The sequence below is a fragment of the Pinus tabuliformis genome, chromosome 9 (assembly GCF_031772625.1).
Source record: "Pinus tabuliformis cultivar Carrire ecotype Pingquan chromosome 9, CPIR1, whole genome shotgun sequence".
NCBI classification, from domain to species: domain Eukaryota; kingdom Viridiplantae; phylum Streptophyta; class Pinopsida; order Pinales; family Pinaceae; genus Pinus; species Pinus tabuliformis.
In genome coordinates, this window is record NC_142307.1 from 1,981,884,800 (window position 1) to 1,981,906,364 (window position 21,565).

Below are 21,565 nucleotides of genomic sequence, written 5' to 3' on the forward strand. Positions count from 1 at the left end.
TAGTGCAACCCTATTTCTTCGCACATGTGAGGGGATACCTTATGAAAGTGACCTCTTCCTTCTTTGCTTGAGTAGGAGGCCTTATAGGCCTATGTTTCTAGCCCAAAAAATGAGAGATATGTGACTGTGGTATAGGGATTCTATGAAAACAAATAGAACCTTTATTTCTCGCACGTGTGACAATAATTTGACCTTACAACAGACTTCCAAGGCTCGGTTTTGTTTCCTCCTTCGCTGCACTAGAGGATCCCTTTCCTCATATTTCTTCACCCTTTTCTCGACTTCATTTTTCGTTGATTTTAGAGATGCTTGTAGTTGGAGGAGTGGACAACCTCTATATATATAGAGGTATGTCCCTCCTTTAGGCCGACTTGACTTTTATAATTCAGATTTACTTCTTTGGTGATGTCGTTGCATGGAGGAGACTTGTGACTTTTCTTGGAGGTATTCTTTTGACTCTAATACAATTATATACATGGTGTAACATGCCCTTAAGGGTATTCATCATTTATTTTGACTCTTTGACTTCCTGATAGCACTTTAACATGTGCTAGACCTATTAAATGAGCAAGAAACTCATTGATATAAATAACAAAAATATATTTCTTTTCTTTTATAAATACAAATATAAAAATTGAATTTATGAAGACCAAACCTAGTTACACATTCTTCAACACTCCTTCTTAACTAGGGAGGTATTCATAAACCATTACAAAGTGTTTGGATATTTTTCAATCTTGAAGAATTCACATAAGAGAAACCGGATTGGCAATCCATCTATTATAGCATCATAGTAACCAACATTGTTTTATATCAAGGCCTTGACTAACAACTCTACCTCTCATAAGATCACAACACAATGTTGGCGAGACCAATGATTTATAGACACCTTTATCATTGTCTCTCAAGGTACATACCCACCCGGGTGTTCACTAAGTATGACCTTCTAGGACTATTCTTGTCTTGGGTTCCCAGTCCTCAAATAATATCGGTCCCTTTTCCTACTCCTATCTTGGATGCCCTACATATCCTCAAAGAGCATCAGATGCTAGATGATTACCCAATCCTCCATTCTTTCTTCCAAATGAAGACAAGAATGTTGTGTCTATCTCTTCCTCTTAATTAGGAAGGTATGCCCAAGTTTCCTCTTACAAGGAACTTTCTCAAGCTCCTTTGTAATTAGGAACTTGTTGAAATTCCCTCTTAGCTAGGAATTTGTCCATTCATCAACAACTTCTTCTCCATGGGTCATTCAATTGTTGGATCTCCTTCTTCCTTTGATATCATGAAGTTTTGTTGAAATTATTATTTGTAGGGCATCGTCCATTGATCACTTCCCTTCCTAGTTTGTTATGCCATTTCTTCCTGTGTGGAAAGTGGCCTTCTTGATATATGTCAGGATCTTATGTCATCTGGCTACTCTTTTTTCATTTGACTATATTTCAGAATGTGTATCATATGGATGCTTCGTTATGCCTATCTTTTCCAATACTTTGATTTAGTAGCCCTTCTTGACTTCATCCTGATATTAATTCATCAAATAGTGCTTTGCTGGATGGCCTTCCATCATGACATCTTTGTAGACTTGAATCAATTATCTGCATCTTAATATCTCCAAGGCCTTCATGGGTGTCAAGGGTCCTTTGATATTTTTCTTTGTTAGAGTTGTCATGCCTTCTTTCGGGAGATGTATTTGATATATCTTGTCAAATAATGATTCCTTGTAACCATGGTGTTCTTACATCTTTGATCTCTTTCTTCATCTACTTCTTCATAGATTGTTTAGTCAACCATCTCATACTCCTTATGAGGGTACTTCTTCATGTTGACCTTCATTGGTTTGTAATCCATGCTTTCAAGCATGTCATTGGTGAAAGAGATCCTTTTATACTTGATCATGTTTAGAACTATTCCCATGATTCAATAATACATATGATGACATGTCTAAATATTGATGCATACATACCTCATCTTGATTCTTCTTTTGATCATCTCAACTTCTTTTGTTGGTCCTTCTTGATTGAGATTGCCTCAATTTTCTTGCTTCATCTTTTCTTGCCTGCATATCATCCTTTCTTTGAATCCCATGAATGGAACTCCTATTGAGACATCTGCTCTTATTTATGAACCTTCTTTTGAAGATTCTGTTAGAGGATCTTGAAGACCTTCATCCTGCAAATGCTTCTTCCTTTTTGATGATGGAGGCTTTCTAAGATTTAATCATGATCAATTTTATTTCATCATGGATGAGGTCCTTTAATAGGTATATTATTTCTACATGAATATCTTGAGCTATATCTACATCATGCTCCTATATTCTAGAGGATATATTTAAACCATGCATTCTATCCTATTTCTATATGCTCCTATGATACTCAAAACATTGAAAGAAGACTTATGTAAAGAAGTTGACTTAGTCATAGTAGAGATTTGGAGGATCTTCCTTCTTCTGCTTCTTGTATTCTTCTCTCACTTCTTGATTTATGTGAGCTTATTCTCATTTTTCTCTTGTTGTTGTCCTTCTTAAGCTTGGGACAATCCCTTTTGTAGTGTCCATATTCTTGACAGCTAAAGCATTGGACTTTGGACATATCTCTGTTGCTTGTTCTTGGTGGACCAATTTTGCCAAATTTTCCCTTTCTCTTGGCCATGGAAGAAAATTATTCCTCTTTTTACCCCACATCATCCTTGAATTTGAGTCTAGTCTCCTCAATATTTCATAGAAACCAAAGTTCACTTAGTGGGGCAGCTTCCTTTTTGGCATATATACTTGATGTGAAGTTTCCCCAATCCTCAGGTAGAGCATTGAGTACTACAATTGTCATGTATTTGTCAGACATGAATTCTACTAATTATTGAAGTTGATCTCTCATCTTAGAGATATTCATGAAGTTGGGAACTATTCATTCCTTTGATATCTTCATCTTGTACAAATCATTATGTAGAGATATCACTTCTCCAGCTGTGCTTACCAAGAATAGCTCTATTAGTTTATCATAGATTTCTTTTGATGTTTCAAATTTGGAAACATAAGGAATGAGAGAGTCCTTGATAGATTCTATTAGAATTCTTTGAGCTCTTTTCTCATCCTCATTGTACTTTTCTAAGGCTTGAGTTTGTTCCTTAGCAGGGATAGTGATATTCCCTTTGATGAGGTCTAGAAATTCATTCTCCTTGAGAAGTAAACTAGTCCTCTTCTTCCATGCAAGGAAGTTAGTGGTCCCAACCAATTTGTTTCTTTCCTTGAAAAAAGACATTGAGGTATGTTCAGGAGGGGACATATATATACTTGATATATTTTGTGATGTAGTAGTCTTGCTTTCTACTTGAAGAATAGATGGCTTGCCTTCTTGGATCTTGATGATATTCAAATTGATTCCTCCAAATAGACTTGCTTGATGATGAGATTTGCTTGGAGAGAAGGACTTGCGTTGTAGTTATTTTCCCCTTGAAGGTGGTGTAGCTTGATGTAGGTCCTTCTTTGATTGGATCTTCTTGTAGGTGCCTTTATGTGAAAGACTTCTCTTCTTTCTTTGTAGTCTTCCTTGATGGATAATAGATGGTAGACCTTCTCGTCCTTGATGTATTTGAGACTTCTTGGCTTGATGCTTCAACCTTGTAGATGTCCTTCCTTGATGTGTCACCTTAGCTCCAATACCATGTTGAAGAATATAGGGCAATTAGTGATAATAGGATTTTTCTAGACTTGATAACAATTTGTGAAGCACTTTTTTTTTCAATTATTCTTGTTAAAATGATATTCTTCTTAATATTAGTGTATGCGTGTTTACTTCATCAAACTGCTACCAAAACACAAGAAAAAAGAACACAATAAATTGGCTCTCTACCAGGGAAAAACCTCTTTCTCTTAGAGAGGAAAACCCTTTCATAAATTTCTCCTATTAAAGCTTCTATTGAACAATGCCAAACCCTAGACCCTTGACAAGAATATCCTCTAAGCACAATTCAAGTCTTTGTCCTTCTTTTTCCGACACTTTGTCCTCCTTCTTCCGTCACTTCGTTCTTCTTTATCCGACACTTCGTTCTTCTTCTGACCACTGATAGTAGTCTTGGTTATACTTGCTCCAGAAGAGATATTATTCTTTGATTCTTAGTATGATGTGTACCTTACTTCATTTCCAACCGAGCACCTTCTTAGGGTATAGTTGCAGACTTGTTGTGACAACAGTGCACCCCTATTTCTTCGCACGTGTGAGGGGATACCTTATGAAAGTGACCTCTTCCTTATTCGCTTGAGTGAGATTCTTCTTTGCTTGAGTAGGAGGCCTTATAGGCCTATGTTTCTAGCCCAAACAATGAGATACATGTGACTGTGGTAGAGGGCTGCTATGACAACAAATAAACCCTCTCTTTCTCGCACTTGTGACTGTAATTTGACCTTAGAACAAAATTCCAACACTCAGTTTTGTTTCCTCCTTCGCTACACTAGAGGCTCCCTTTCCTCGTCTTTGTTCACCCTTTTCCAGACTTCCTTTCTTGCTGATTTCAGAGATGCTTGATGCTTGTCGTTGGAGGAGTGGAAAACCTCTCTATATAGAGGTCTATCCCTCATTTAGGCAGACTTGACTTTTATACTTCATATTTTCTTCTTTGGTGATGTTGTTGCGTGGATGAGACTTCACTACAACAAAACCAGCGATTTGCACCAGATTTAGCGCCAAATTTTAGTGCATTTTTTTTGTAATTGTGATGAGCAACCTGGCGCTAAATCTGGCTCTATTGTACAATTTTTAAAGCGTCCTTTTTTGCACCTGATTTTGCATCCTTTTTCACGCTAGATTTTGCATCATTTTTTACACCAAACTATGCATCATTTTTTGCGTCAAATTTTGAACCAAGATTTATATCTTATTTTATGACAGGTTTTGCTTCTAGTTTTGTGTCATTTTTTGCATCTATTTTTCATTCTCTTTTGCTTCCTATTTTGTGTCATTCTTTGCTTCCATTTTTGCACCATCATTTGCATCAAGTTTACACTGTATTTTGAATCCAATTTAACGTCTTTTTATGCATCCATTTTGTGTCAGTTTTTGCATCTAGTCTTACGCCAGGTTTTGTATCTAGTCTTACACTATTTTTTGCTTCTATTTTTGCACCAGCTTTGGTGCCTATCTTTGCACCATGTGTTGAATTTGATTTAGCACCAAATTTTGCATCCATTTTTGTGCCCATTTTTGCATCTTTTTTTGGACCATTTTTTACATCCACATTTACGTTTGATTTGTCTCCATTTTTCCCATCTCATTTTGCACCATATTTTGCGTCATTTGTTTCATCCAATTTTGCATCATTTTTAACACCATCTCTTGCATCTAATGTTACATCATTTTGAGCATCCAAATTTGCATTTATATTTGCATCTTATGTTGAGTCATGTGTTGTGTCCACCTTTGCATCTTATTTTGTGTCTAATGGTACATTCAATTTAGAGCCATTTTTTACGTCTACTTTTGTATTTGTTTTTGCACCAAGTTTTGCATCCAATTTTAAGCTATTTTATGCCCCTTTTTGCACCATTTTTTTGTGTCTACTTGTGTCGAATGTTGCACCATTATTTACACCGACTTTTTCATCCAATTTTGCATTTTTTTGGTGTCTAGTTTTACATCGTTTTCACCATCCAAATTTGCATCTTTTTTTGCCTCATTTTGTGTCCACATTTGCATATAATTTTGTGTCTGAGTTCGAGCCTAAATTTGCATGTGATTAGGAATCATTTTTTACATCCAATATGGCATCCTTGGTTTCACCTTTTTTCAGCCCCATTTTGCATCTTGTTTTATGTCTTTTCTTACATCTTTTTTTTTTCCTTTTTTGCACCCCAAGTTTGCATCCCAAATTTACACCATTATTTGCATCATCATTTGGCATATTAATTTGTAACGTTTTTTGCTTCTTTTTAACGCTCAACTTTGCATCTTATTTTACATCTAGTTGTTGTCTTTTTTTGCATCTAATTTGGTGCCCATTTATGTGTCCTTGTTTTTCCCAATTTGATATCCTTTTGTATGCCATGTTTTGTTCCCTTCTTTGTGTCAACTATTGCACAATTTTTCACTTCTAATTTAAAACACTTTGTATGTCAATTGTTTGCATTTTTGTATTAATTCCTAGTTTAACATCCAATTTTACTTTCAATTTTGCATCCATGGTTACATCCACATTTGACTTCTTATATAGAGTATATTTTTCTTTACATATATGACCCCCTTTATAGATTCATAGTGAAATATATGATAGTTTCTAAATATCATTAAAGCAGATATCACAATTCAAAATCATTTGTAAAGAAATTTAAGAGAAATTGACAACATCCATCCAAAAAAATAACAATGTGTCATTAAAAATTTTCAAAACATGTATAAAATAGCAACATAATACTAATAAAATCAGTGTTATTTTTAATCAAAACAAGTAAAATTCAAATATGATTAACAAATCAAAATATTTCATGAATATCGTTATTCTACGATAAATTAACAACATACATAAATCAAACTCATCGTATGATTACAAAATCAAAATGTCTCATTGATATAGGGTAAATTCACAACACCCATCTAAACATAGAAATGTCATTCTACACAATAATTTCTTCATAAAAAACAATGCATGTGCATGCATAGCTACCACCACCAAGATCATCCTCATGATCATATTGACCATCCTCATTACTCTGATCCACATCATCACCAACACCGCAACTATCATCATCATCTCCTCCTTCACCACCATCATCCTCATCCTCATCCTCATCATCTCCTGATATATGTTGAACATAATTTGGATCATCGTCTTAGCAATCATTACCTATAGCATTTTGACAAAAAAAATCAATATTACATGTTAGTATTAATTACATAACGCAACGCATGTTTTTGTTATACAATGTTAACCATAAAATGAGGTAAGATATAATATCTAATAGTACTAAAAAATAAAATGAAAATATGGTTTAAAAGTATATTGGAAATCCAACTAAGATTACATACCATAGAGTCCATCCAAACAACAAATTCAACCCATCTCTTTTGCTGCAGCACCTCCTTTTCCAAATGATTTGGAGGTCTTCCATATTTTAGTTCCTATCAATCAGTAAATAGGGAGAAATTAGATAATAACGACTTTCTTCTAGTACAAAATTTATTAAAAAAATATCACATGTTTAATATACTTACAAAGGTTGTTATCAGTGCTTTTAAACCTTTCTAGCCACTACGATAAGTGACTTTTGTCTTGGTTAACCTCGCCTTGGATGCCTTGTCCTTAAACATAAACCAATTCAATTTATTTTCACACAAATACATGTCTAAGATACTTATAAGTATTAATACATTCTAAATAATGTTTAATGAAAAATTCAATACCTGAATGCTCTCATTGCCGGCTTTTCTTTGTGCATCCAACTTTTCATATGATTTTACAAGTTCTTTCCATACTTTAAAAGGTATGTCAATAGGTCTTTGTTTCAGTCTTTGATCTTGAGGCATTTTTTTTATTTTTCTTGTTTGGTTAAAAATGTTGGTTAAAAAAAACCGAACAAGTAATTCACATCAATGGCATGGGGACTCTATGGATATGTGTAAAAAATGGCTATAAAGAAAACATAGTATTAATTACATAACGCAACGCATGTTTTTGTTATACAATGTTAACCATAAAATGAGGTAAGATATAATATCTAATAGTACTAAAAAATAAAATGAAAATATGGTTTAAAAGTATATTGGAAATCCAACTAAGATTACATACCATAGAGTCCATCCAAACAACAAATTCAACCCATCTCTTTTGCTGCAGCACCTCCTTTTCCAAATGATTTGGAGGTCTTCCATATTTTAGTTCCTATCAATCAGTAAATAGGGAGAAATTAGATAACAATGACTTTCTTCTAGTACAAAATTTATTAAAAAAATATCACATGTTTAATATACTTACAAAGGTTGTTATCAGTGCTTTTAAACCTTTCTAGCCACTACGATAAGTGACTTTTGTCTTGGTTAACCTCGCCTTGGATGCCTTGTCCTTAAACATAAACCAATTCAATTTATTTTCACACAAATACATGTCTAAGATACTTATAAGTATTAATACATTCTAAATAATGTTTAATGAAAAATTCAATACCTGAATGCTCTCATTGCCGGCTTTTCTTTGTGCATCCAACTTTTCATATGATTTTACAAGTTCTTTCCATACTTTAAAAGGTATGTCAATAGGTCTTTGTTTCAGTCTTTGATCTTGAGGCATTTTTTTTATTTTTCTTGTTTGGTTAAAAATGTTGGTTAAAAAAAACCGAACAAGTAATTCACATCAATGGCATGGGGACTCTATGGATATGTGTAAAAAATGGCTATAAAGAAAACATCCAAAAAACATATGAGCTCTCCCTTTGATGGTCACTTGGGGCCTATGGCTGGAAAGGAACAACTCCATTTTCGAAAATGAAGGACAATCCTTTCTCAAAGTCCTTCCTAATATTTGCTCCAAATGTCTTAAAATGAAAAACAAAATTCAAACGTCATCCTTAAACATCTCCCTTAAATATAACGTTGGACCATAAATTCTTCACTTTTATTGTTATCGGCTCTGGAATGATTTTTCTATATGCAATTATATAATGAAATATGTGTGCACTAATGAAAAAACACCGAGTTTCATTTTTCATAATCACAAACAATGAAAAAAGAATCACACGTAACTAGCATCATTTTGGAAATTTTATATTTATTAAAAATCTTTAACATGTTTTCCTCCCATATCTCATAAAAAGGTGTGAAATTTTTTATATACTCTCCAATAAGCACTACAACAAAACCAACGATTTGGAGGTTTTACACTAAGTTTTTCAACATCGAGCTTACTAGAGCTTGCACCACCTGGGTTATTAGTAAGAATCTCATGAGGTTTGCATAGCCATGATTATTAGAATCAAAATAGTAGGATTTGCACTAAAAAACAGTTCATAGAGCTTTCCTGTTGGGGAGAAAATCACAAGTTCAACTTCTGCAGTGCAGAGCACCGAGAGCTCGTAAGCTTTCTTCAGCAATCCACCTACGTTTGGAAAATGTAGCCTGCCTGCTGGCGATGTTCTCAATCCTCTTCCTCTGCATCTTTCCCCTCACTATTCTCGTATGTCCTCTTTCATTTTTCCCTCCAAACAAACCCTCTCAAATTGAGAAAGCAGAACAACTCACTCGATGAGAATCCGAATCCAATTATCGCTTCTAACAATAACCCAATACGATACCAGAAGTGATTACACAAAACCTCATTGACTCTTCATTTGTTTGGAAAAGAGCCAAGCATATACTTCTGACGAGGGTTTCCGTCTCAAGTCTGGCTCGCAGGACGTCGCTTAGTCAATTACGAGAAAAATTTTCCACCTGCCTGTCACATACGGTTTGTCACACTATATATTAAAATAAGGTTGATCATACTAACAATAAGGTTGTATAGTTTAAAAGGAGGGCTCTCCTGACTGCATTTGGTTGGTTTATAGAAAAGATTGCTGGAATGTGTAATGTGAATGCTCTGCTAACTGTTTTTTAAGCATTTGGAAGTATTAAAACCCCCTAGGATAATTAATGTAAGACCTGTTAATTAATGTGTAAAGATGGCTATTGTCCTTGGGCTACCTTAGTTGTTCGTGTTTAGTGATCTGTGGTATTATGACTCCTCAAGTCACTATTAAACCATGAGAACCATGCCCAGGCAGACTAGTGTGACATTGTGGATGACAACCAAAACTAAACTCCTATAACCTCCTTTTTCATCCTTTAAATTGCAGAATTAACTGACTGTTCTAGTAATCGTTCTTGAGCACCTGAAGATGTGCACCCTAAATAATAAGAATAATACCCTGTAACATATGAATAGTCCATCCTGTGCATGTAGGATATGCACATGAGGTCCAATAAAATCACTAACCAGAATACCAGGTGTTATTAAAGCCTCTACAGGTTGATATATATGAATGTTACAGTGTGCAGGAGTATGATTCAATTCCATACGAAAATACAAAACATCTGATAGGATTTCCTTATACCTCATAGGCAAACAACCATTGTCCCTTCTATAGATGAGCAGAATAAGTGCTTGGTTCTCTACACTAAATAAAGACAAAGTATAGTAATTATTGCTGACAAAATAGGATTTAAATCGCGGTTCAATTGCTTGACATTCAGCTGGTCACAGAATTGTAGAGTGCATAATCATAAGTGATGTTGCGAGCCTCATTGCTCAAAGTCTAAGGGTCTTGCGAGCCATAATCACAGCCATGTATGGCATATCTTGTGATTATGGCATTTTATGAAGTCAATTCTTGTGAAGACATTTCAGTTTATAATAAATTTTGAACCTCAACAGAGTTTTGGCAAGACCTGGCTGAGCTAGGACATCAACAACACAACTGATATGAATGACATAATCTAGCCTCAAGAGGGAGCCTCTTTTGTTTCATCACTCTAACAATCTATGAAGTGGTGGAAAGCATAACAACTTCCCCTTGAATATGACACTTAAACTGAGTACAAATCCTAAATGATGCAGCCCTTGGTGCATGTCTCTCAAAGTATCGATATTTCAAATGTTGAAAGCTCTTGTGCCCATTTGATATGCATTCGATTGCAGTTCCCCTGAAGAAAGAATCTTATAAAGGTGAGGCCATGGCCAATATGTTAGCCATATCCATTGGAGTTGCCATTGCTTGACAACTTTAGTGTGATCAGTCCCACCATGATTCACATGGGCTTCTACTCAACACTGGCTGTTGCTATTGTAAGAGTCTTCAAGCTCGTTGAACCCATAGTATTGATAAGTGTATTCTTTGGGTCTCTGGTTTTCAAATTCTGCCTATGTTTTCCTCTCAGTATCATTATTTCAAATGCTGAAAGCTCTAATTCCCATTGCTGTGTATTTGATTGTGGTTTCCCTGAAGAAAGAAGCTTATAAAGGTGAGCCCGAGGCCAATATGTTGGCCATATCCATTGGAGTTACTATTTCAGCTTATGGGGAGGCCAAGATGAATGCATGGGAGGTGATTCTCCAGTTAAGTGCAGTTGCATGTGAGACTACCCAATTGGTTCTCATACAAATTCCACGAACATCAAAAGGGATTAAGTTGAATCCCATCACATCTTTGTTGCTCCTTGTTGCCTTGTTTTTCTCAGCACCCCCTGGGCCTTAGTAGAATACCCATTTCTGATAATCAGGGTCTCTTCCTTTGATTTGGATTACATGACATTTCTGCTTGTGCCTTGGCTCTTAATCTTGCAGTATTTCTTCTGATAGGAAAGACTTCAGCCTTGACTATGAATGTTGCTGGTCTTGTCAAGGACTGGCTGCTCATAACATAATATTTGTCTGTAATAAATGAAAAGGTTACAGTCATAAACTTGAGTGGGTGTGGACTGGCTTTTCTGGCTGTCTGTTACTATAATCATTTGAAACTTCAAGCTCTCAAGTCCAATGACAACCAACCAAAGTACCTCAGCAGTGCAGCTGATGCCAATGATGAAGGAGAAGGTTTGATAATGACGAGTGGGAGATTCTCAATCAGAGATTCAAAACCAGTAGAGAAAAATCAAACTCAAGCTTCAGGATTAGGTATTTAGATCATTAATATTGTCTTGTGCTAGAGATTACTGTTCTTGGATTGGCTCCTCTATGCCCAGATCTATTTGCAGGGAACAGGCCAATCATTCACAGTGAAGAAGATAATGACAAGATTAGTGTATAATGACGGACAGGATGGTGCCATGGTGCCAACCTAAATCTCAAGTAAGGAGACATCTGTTCATCAATTTGTCAAGAAGCATGGCCTACAATTCAATTGCTCTAAGCCTATCACTTCTTCCACCTGTCAAATAAATTGTTTCCTGTTTGTTTAGTTTGACAAAAGCAACATTGAAGAAGAACGTATTTTCACTTGCACTAGGATTTGTAATTTTGTATATAATTGGACTTAAGAAAAGGATTGTTAAACATGTAAATCATAGATTGTGGAGGAGCTCTTTATGTCCAACCTTTATACCATGCAACCACAACCACTAGACATCTCATCTATCAAATCATAGACTAGGCAACCCATCAAAGGGAACAACAAAGTGAAGAAGAAGCAACGACACATTTGATCAGCCACAAAAACAAATTTCCAAATATGAGAAGGTATCTATGATGCAGGAAACATGGCCCGCCCCTGCATACCAGCTGCGTTTTCATATCGAGTCACTGAAACACAACTAAAATGCTCTTGAAACACATTTCAATTCATATGAAATGTATTTTCACATGGGAAACGCATTTCAATTCATATGAAACATATTTCACATGAGAAACGCATTTCAATTCATATGAAACATATTTCACATGGGAAATGCATTTCAACATCTGTACAACGTGTTTCTAAATGAAATTTGTTTGATTTTGCCTTGATTTAAATGTTGGGAACAACATTTTTTTGTTTTAATAACTAATTAGAGGATAATTATGAATTCATGAGACTTTTAGAAACTTCATACACTAGAAATATTTATTTAAGACTGGGTTTCACTCTCAATTTGCGTTAAAATGATGGCAATTAATGGTAATGTTAAAGTCTTAAAGTAAAACCTTTACTTAAATTTTTAACATTACCATTCATTGTCTTGAGATGTTTAAAAGCGGTTCCCATCTCCTCTAACTTCATATCGAGAAAGTAGAACTTCATATCCCATTCAAAATTCAATAGAGTTAACATTTTTCGAGATTTCAGGATTGGCAATTAATCAAAAGCACCAAGTGCTTTATGTACCTCAATGTTAGTGATATTGCTTATTTGACTCCTCTATCATTGCCTTAGCAAAACTGTACCCTTCCCTCAAACAAAAAATCAATGATTGGGCACACTAAGCTTTTCATACCATATTTTAAAGTTTGGATTACGTAGTTTCATCATGTTAAAATCAGAAACTAGGGCCAAACTCCACATGGGTCATCTTATTTATGACAACTGATATTTTTCTTGGATTCCTCTCTCCGAGAGGTGTAGGAGTGATCTAAAGATCATCCGATTCTGACATGTACAAATGAAGTTATGAATTTACTTTGATTATGGACAAATTGTCAAGGTCGGCCAACAAACTTATGTAGGCTCAGAAGCCCAACAGTCACGTCTATTCATCCTCAACGTTTGCTATAAATACATGATGCCTTAGCCTCATTTGGATACACTCATCTTCACACTTCTCTCTCTCTCTCTCCTCGTTCATTGGGTACGGATTTCTAAGCATCTCTCTCTCCACACGTCTGAAATTTCAGGAAAGCAAAATTTCAAGAGGCCGAAATTTCAAGAGACCGAATTTCTGGACAGTTTGACCAAGCGTTGACCAACATGAGTTGACCTCCTTTGACTACGGTTTGTGGGGGCTATCTCTATTTGGGCAAGCCGCATTTCTAGGCACAGAAATTGAGGCCAAACATTGACTTTGACCAACGTTGACTGCAGCTAGGGCTAACCACAGGTTGGTTGTTTGACCAAATTTGACTGCGCTGATTTTGGGTTCTTTTGAGGGTTGATTCATCTTGTTGTTTGGAGGCCGAAGTTGACTGAAGTTGACCAATTTATGAGGGTCAAATCTGCCTTGTTGACCAGCAATGACTTTTCTGGTTAGGTCTCTTTTGCCGCTGTCATTAATTATCAGATCTGTAAATTGTAATATCTCTCTCTCTCTCTGCTGAATTATTGAAGAATATAAGAATTGATAGTAGTGAGTAAGGTCTTCTTTGAATTGTGACTTAGTCAAAGAGACCACAAGCAATCCTATCTTTGACGTGCACGAGTTCCTAAAAGTTAGGTCAAGTTCCTAAAAATTAGGATGAGTTCATAAAACAGTTTAACTCGTGCGTATAGTTGGAGGCTCAATTGTTTGTCTCCTAGTGCGAATTATATTTGGAAAAGGACAAGCAAGTGAGCTTCAGTATCTAAATTGAGGCAGGATGAGTTACATGACTCAGTTAGACTCGGTTAACTAGTCAATCACAAGACCGAGATTCAAAAATAAACTTGCTAGATATACCTCATGTGAATTGCTTGTAAGAAGGACGAAGGCACAGAATTGAATCATTGTTTTGTGAGCACAAGGTTGTGAGACAAGACAATAGAGAGCACGAGTTTTGTGTGTGAGCTAGCAGAGCTAGGAAGAGTGTGAAGGAGAGGCCTATACGCAGAGTTTTGGCACAGAAAATCCTTGTTGGTGTACGCAAGAATTAGGAGTAATTCCTAGAAGATAGGGCCACTATTGCGCTAGGAAATAAGAGGCTTCCAACGAAAGGAAATAGGGGCAAGCCAGCGCAAAGATTTAGGAGCTAAGGACAGGGTTGTTGCAAGCAGGTTTCAGTTAAGTGTCAATAGAAAGAACAGTGTTGTTCTCTAGTGAAACAATTTGCCTTGTATTAATTCTATTTGCTCAACTTTCTCAATAAAATTCTATAGCTAGCAGAGGGTTTTCCTAGTACGGTTCCCTACAAAAATCCTGTCTTGGTGTTACAAATTAGTTTCAAAATTGTTTACTACAGCAGTTGCAAGATTTTTAAGGAAATTCTACATGGTATCGGAGCAAGGAACAGAATAAATACCAACACAAGTTGATTGGCACATCCTAGTGCAACATCATAAGGAGAATCTCCCTGAAATAGTCATAGCCCAAAGGAGCCTAGCAAAGTGGAGAAGAGGATTGGTTTTGGTTCGTTTTTCTTGTAACTAATTAGGCCAAGTTAGGCAGGAGCAAGTAGCTTGCAAGAGGAGCATTTTGGGTAGTCTTTTTGTGCATTATTTGTGGTGCAAACAACTTGCAAAACAGACCAAGTTTTTTATATGTTGTTACAGGAGAGATTAAGCCCTAGTTTAGGGCTGGTCTATGTTCTTAAGGAGCTGGAACAACAATATATAAGAGGGCAAGAGCTAACGCATAGAAGAGGAACCTGTGGAGAAATGTTTGCAAAGTTTTGAGGCAACAAACTATGGGTTGACGTAGGTGCAAAATGCCCTAATCAGAGGGTCGAAAACTTCAGGTAATTGCACAGGGGTGTGACCTAGAGAAGCAGAAGAAGTCTCTATTGGTTAAGGTATGTTGAATGTTATTCTCAAGTTGATGTTCTACTAAGTGGATGAGGTCCCATTGGACAATTGTGTGGGCAGCTTAAGTGTACAGGTTGGAGGGTTGTTAGAAGTTGCCATATTGTGCCCTAAGTACAGCCTCTTGTGAAGGACTACTAAGCTATTAGTGGGCAGGTGTTGGAGAGCTCTCTGGGAAAGCAGGACGACGTACCAAGGTTTGAGAGCAGATAACTGTTTAGAGGGAGCATCAAACTTCGTTTCATGGAAAGGGAGGATCATGATAGTTTTGAAGGATAATGGGGTGGGAGAATTTGTGAAGCAAGCTATACCACCACTACAAGATCCCCAACAGTTGACCCGGCATACTAAGAATGATATCAAGGCAAGGACGATTATTCTAGAAGGGGTCAGAGATCATATATTTCCTCATATCCATGAGAAGAAGACAGCTTATGAGATGTTCAAAACTATTTTAGATCTATATCAGAGTACCAGCGATACCAAGAAGCTTGCTCTTAAGGAGAAGCTAAGGAGTATCTAGGTGAACAAGGATGAGTCCATTGTCACGTATTTGTCAAAATTCACTCATGAGTATACCAAAGCATGACCTTGTGAGTTTTGCTCTTCTACGACTTCACAAGTCTTGGTATGGGTTCCAGGATGTTGTCAATGACAGAGATAATTTTCCTAGTTGGGAAATGCTATTGACTGACTACGTTCAGGAAGATATCCGAAGAAGGACCAAAAATGGTAGATCGATGAAGACAGAGGACAAGGAGAACTTTTCCATAACAAGCAAGAGTAGCAAGACCAAGGGCACGGAGGGCCAAGGAGTGGTCGAGTCTAGTCAAAAGGGCAAGTAAAAGGATCTAAGAAAGGTCAAGTGCTTCCATTGCCATGAGTTTGGACACTATGCCACTAAGTGTCCTAAGCGAAAGAACGAGTCCAGTGAGGACCAACATTTGAGTATAAGCTAGTTGGCAGTTGGGCCAACCAACAAGATGATGAGGAGCATAGCCGAAGGCGAGTCGAGGCAGCGACTCAAGCAATGACTCCCAGCATAGGGAGAGTTTGAGCCAAGTGGGCAAAGGATTTGTTTAAGGGAGATCAAGGGAGAGTTGGATCTTCCAATATCACCTTCAACCAAAGGAAGCAGCCACAAAGGTACACAGGGTGCATGGCCCTTATGACTGAAGTGATAGACTCGCAGAGCATGGTGGGAAAGAAAAGGTCTTATCAGGTTCCGCAAAAGAAGGAAAAGTCTTCTAGTTCAGCGGAAGAAGCTGCAACAACGGAGAACGTGGTAGTATTGGAGATAGATCCAAGTGGACGAGGTTCTTCCAAAAGCACCTTTCTCGCTAAGAGGGAATGTTGAAAATAGAAGCGAGTAAGGTCTTCTTTGACTTGTTCCTTAGTCAAAGAGACCACAAGCACTCATGTCTTTAGCATGCATGAGTTCCTAAAAGTTAGGACGAGTTCCTAAAAATTAGGTCGAGTTCATGAAGCAGTTTAACTCATGTGTATAGTTGGAGGCTCAGTTGTTTGTCTCCTAGTGCGAGTTATCTTTGGCAAAGGACAAGCAAGTGAGCTTCAGTTTCTAAATTGAGGCAAGACAAATTACATGAGTCAGTTAGACTCAGTTAACTAGTCAATCACAAGACCGAGTTCAAAAAATAAACTTGCCAAATTTAGTTGATGTGAATTGCTTATAAGGAGGACGAAGGCACAAAAATGGATCACTATTTTGTGAGCACAACATTGTGTTGAGAATATAGTACCAAGGAAGTGTTTCCTAGGAATTTATCCTTTTGGCCTAGGAATACACATTAATATCCTTTTCTCTAAGTGACATTATGTGTTTATTAATGTCAAGGAGCTAAAGAAGCTTTTATGAGTTGTGTACCTTGTAATTCTAATTTATTAAAGTCACATGGGTTATTAAAGTGACTTTGTGTAAAGTACTAAGTCCACTTTATGTTAATAAGGTAACCTTTATATTTTAAAACTCACTTTATGAGCGACAAAGTGACCATGGTACTAAAACATTAAAAGGTTAAGTGAGGGGCCATCATGAGAAAGGGGTCTAATGGGAGCTTGATCTCAACTATAGATCTCATTAGCTGAGATTTAATCTCAGCCCTTGATCTTTAGCCTTTAGGGTTAGGTTTCCCTCTCAAAAGAAAAACAGAAGTTAAAGGAAATGAATGATTCTTCATTATTCTTCTCAAAGGAAAGAGGAGGGTGTAGGGAAGCTTGAGAGGAGATCGAGACAGCTAAAGGAGGAGGCTGTGTTCCAAGGTGAACTCAAATCAGAGCAGAACACAACCATGTTGTGGAGCTTGCATTTGGAGGCAGCAAGGAAGAGCTCCTTCATTCAATCCTCTTGAGAACTACTGAGGAGAGGAAAGGAGATAGGAGGAAGAGAATTTTTGTGAAGAAATTCTACAGCAAGAACTAGGAACAAGACCACAGTTAATCAAATCCCTAGAAGGCCGAGTTAAAGCTAAAAAGGGAGCACGAAATTTTGGAAGACTGTCACAGCCAGTGGTTGCACACAGGTCAAAGGCTTATTAGGAGTCAAGTTTGGTTACTCCTCACCGTAGGCAAGTGTTTTAGCAGCATATTTCTCTGCCAGCGTATTTATGTGGGACACAGTGAGATTCTTGGGCCAAGACCAGCAAAAATCTCAAGCCTGGTTTTAGTGGTATATCAATGATATTTAGAGAGCTGTTTTGGAGTGTATTTGCTCAAATTCCAGGGAGGTTAAACGCTGATAAAAAAACCTGTGCATATTTGCTGTGATGAACCCGAGTTTCAAGGAACCTGTGACTGTCAGTGTGGCTTGAATTCCTAAGAAGAAGGAGCATTTCAGAGGACTGTAATTTCAACATGAACATTTGTTGAAGACAGTTCAGAACTCAGTTTGAGAATGGGATTTCAGTGATGCTTCGTCAAAGAAACAAAATAAAATCCTCCTAGAAGAACTGGTTTTCCCCACTGCGGGGTTTTTCTAGGATCATGTTGACCAAAAACAGTGTGAAATTCATGTGTGTGCTTGCCTTATTTTTTCTCTTATCAGCTGAAAGTGAAATGTAGAGTACCTCTATGTTGTTTCAAGTTAAATGCAGAAAATGATAAAATGATGTGTATATCAGTCATATGCTATTGATGGGTTTTGGGCATTAAACCTTGCAAGAATTTGAAACTGGGTGGGCTACAGCATGATCAGACATTAATTTTTTACAGGTTGTGAGACCAAACAATAGAGTGCGAGTTTTGTGTGTGAGCTGGCAGAGCTAGGAAGAGCGTGAAGGAGAGGCCTCTGCACAGAGTTTTGGCAGAGAAAATCCATGCTAGTGTGCGCTAGAAATCAGGAGTAATTCCTAGAAGATAGGGTCACTATTGCACTAGAAAATAGAGGCTTCCAGCACAAGGAAACAGGGGGAGGCCAGCACAAGGATTTAGGAGCTAAGGACAGGGTTGTTGCAAGCAGTTTTCAGCTAAGTGTCAGCAGAAAGAACAACCTTGTTCTGTAGTGAAACAATTTTCCTTGTAATTAATTTTATTTGCTCAACTTTGTCAATAAAAATCTACAGCTAGCAGAGGGTTTTCCATGTAGGGTTCCATAGAAAAATCTTGTGTTATTGTATTGTATGAATGTGTTTTTAACTCTTTTTTATTCCGCTGCAAAAGAGTAGAGAAACTCTGTGTCTTGGTGTCACAAATTAGTTTCAGAATTGTTCACTACAGCAGTTGCAGAATTTTCAAAGAAATTCTACAAAAAGGTGCTAATGGTTCCCTATAACGCTAAATCTGGGCACATTGCTCCATCATGATAAGAGGAAGCTGGTTCAAAAGAAAAAAGTCTGGAAGTAAGGTTGCCCTCAGGTGCAAAATCATATTATAGCAAAGCAAGAGGTTACAAAATAAGAAAACTCAACCAAGTGAGACTATCAGATAAAGCATGAAAGGAAACTGTTTGAGGAAACTGATCGGCCCGATGTTCTTGCGCAATGTTAATTTTCTCTGTTTTGTTTTGCTTCCACCAAGTAAATACATGTAAGTGAGCGTTTATGATATCACAATATAGCCAGCATTGTTTCTCATATTCTACTCAGAAGCACCTTACAATCCTAGTTTCAGGATATGTGCATTAATTTAAAAATAAAATCAAAAAAATCCTTTGCAAACGACAAAAGCATTACCTCTTTGAAGAAGTGTCTAAAGAACAAATTAAACATAACTGCAATTCATCAAACGCAACTTTGTCTTGAAAAATGTGTCTTTGGGTACAGATTATCTTATCTAGAATTACCATTAATTGTTGTCGACCAGAGAAATATCTGCCTCCGATCCATTCATCTGCACCTCAAGATAGCTATTTTGATTGCAATGCTGTTGTTTATAGCCCTTTGGAGGAAACTTTGGAATTTTGTGAAGTAAAGACAAATATGATAATGTGCATTGTTTTATTTGGTCAAATGAACCTATCTCCGTTAGATACGAAACATTATACATTTTGAATGTTATATTGGAAAAGTCTAACATGTTATTTCTATTCTATGCTTGCTGATATAAGAGCAATAAGCCCTCATAATCCTGACTCAAAAGAACAGAGAAAACAGAAATTTGTGAAAAGACTGAAATACCATGCCACAAATGCACCACTGTGATTGCCAAGAAATGCATCCAGATCTCTCTTTGCCTGATCCTGTTGCTTTCCATGACAGACAAGTACAACAACATACTCCTGCAAGTGGAAATTCAATCCCATTTATCAGTTCATCAAGCTTCATCCCCACTATTCCGATGGAAAGACAAAAAGCATGACTGGATGAAGGAAAGTGTATTTAATTTAAAATAGAAAGGGAGCTTATATTGCTTGTGTATATGATCAACGCTCGCTGAAAGAATGACAAACCCTCAATTCTAAACCCTAAGATAAACCTAAAGCTCCCGTGGTTTGAATTCAGAACTTGTTGTTTCCGGAATTCCCTGTTTTTCCGATTACAGAACATTGCGAAGGAGTTCAACAGTATTGAGAGCAGAAAAGACAAAGCAAACTTGATGATTCAGTATGTGTTCATATCTCAGGAAGTTCCATAAAGGTACTATCAATATTCGGGTAAATTTTCTCTGGTGTTCAGAATTTCATGCAATATCTTGCGAAGAATCCAAAATATAACGAATTCGCCATCAAAGCGCATCAAATCCCACCAAAAATACACAGAAAAGCAAAACCCTAATTACCCGATAAAACAAACCATAGCCCGCTAAATGCATCTACCATAGAGTTTCTTCAGCACCCCATTGAAATGACAAATCTGATCATCATCAACAGGCGAACAAAACATCGAGAACTCGATAAAAACAGATCTTACTAAAAAGGAGAAAAATTAGAAGTAAATAACTGCCCAAATGCATCTTCCTTATAGTCAAGGTCCCATTTATGTGCACAGGAAAAGGGCCACCGAAGAGGCCATGAAAACAAATTTCAACTGAGAAAACAAAATCATGAAATAGCCATGGATTAAGAAATTTACATGTCAAGAAGGACATCCTCCTCTTCTTCACCCGTGGTGACAGTAACCTCCTCAAGCTTAACAATGGGTGCAACCTGAGCTCCAGTGTCCTCTTCCTTTCCGGCATCATCCTCGTTCTCTCTCGAATCGTCATCTACTGCCCGTGTAAGAACAGGATCCTCCTGAGTTCCAGCCATCCCAATACCAGATAGTGCACAGAGGGAGGGCTCGAATGAAATCGATGGATCCAAAATATGCCAGAAACTCGCCCAATATCAGACACGAATGCGAAACCCCGAGGATTTTGGACAAAGGATTTAACTGTGCAAAAATGCTTTGAAGGCAAAGGGCAAAGAGGTCGACGGAGAGAAAACACTCTATATAAGGGTTTTTGAGGTCGATGGAGAGAAAACACTCCATATAAGGGTTTTGAAGAGGGAAGGCCGGTAGCTGTTAAAGATTGAGAGTAAAAGTAGCATCGTTAAAGATAATATAATAAATTATTACAGGGATGGTTGGGGGGTTTCAAAGGGAGAGAAGGCCATGGAATAACCCCTAAATCATCTCCAACATGAGAGGCCTACTTCATTCATGTTGTCATGTTGGGACCAGAGGTTGTTGTGCGTTTTTTGTTTTCGCAATTTTGAACTCTTTCCTCGGTGATATATTATTGTGTTTATTGTAATAATAATGGGATGGGGTTGAGGGGTTTGTAAATGAGATAAATATGGAAAAATAATTAGAAATATTGGTTTTAAATTATTATAATAAGTATTGTTGTGGTTCATCCATGATAAGTTGTAGGGTAGTTGGTTTGTATGGGGTTTAGTTGTTACGAGGTCTTAAGTTCAAATTTCATGGGGAGGGGTTGAGAATGGAAGTCATTTTGGGGGCATCAAAACTATTCTAAGGGCCATCTTCCACT

The 21,565-nt window shown here is 37.0% G+C and overlaps 1 protein-coding gene and 1 long non-coding RNA gene across 4 annotated transcripts; both read right to left on the reverse strand.

The window, feature by feature from the left end:
• Positions 1-7,048: 7,048 nt before the first annotated feature.
• LOC149156957 (uncharacterized) lies at positions 7,049-7,525 on the reverse strand. Its single transcript, XR_016262326.1, has 2 exons — positions 7,200-7,525; positions 7,049-7,106 (listed from the first exon to the last, which is right to left on the reverse strand). It is a non-coding gene; the product is annotated as an uncharacterized LOC149156957 (long non-coding RNA).
• A 247-nt stretch (positions 7,526-7,772) lies between these two features.
• LOC149156958 (ran-binding protein 1 homolog c-like) lies at positions 7,773-21,047 on the reverse strand. 3 transcript variants are annotated; one of them, XM_089445459.1, is made up of 4 exons: positions 20,662-21,047; positions 19,768-19,868; positions 7,960-8,046; positions 7,809-7,866 (listed from the first exon to the last, which is right to left on the reverse strand). In XM_089445459.1, the coding sequence occupies exons 1-3, from the start codon at positions 20,835-20,837 to the stop codon at positions 7,997-7,999; spliced, it is 327 nt and encodes a 108-aa protein (XP_089301585.1). In that variant the 5' UTR covers positions 20,838-21,047; the 3' UTR covers positions 7,809-7,866; positions 7,960-7,996. The 3 variants fall into 3 exon arrangements, with proteins under 3 accessions (XP_089301584.1, XP_089301585.1, XP_089301583.1); XM_089445458.1 differs by lacking the exon at positions 7,960-8,046 and having other exon boundaries at positions 7,773-7,866; XM_089445457.1 differs by lacking the exons at positions 7,809-7,866; positions 7,960-8,046 and having other exon boundaries at positions 19,500-19,868.
• Between the last annotated feature and the right edge of the window lie 518 nt (positions 21,048-21,565).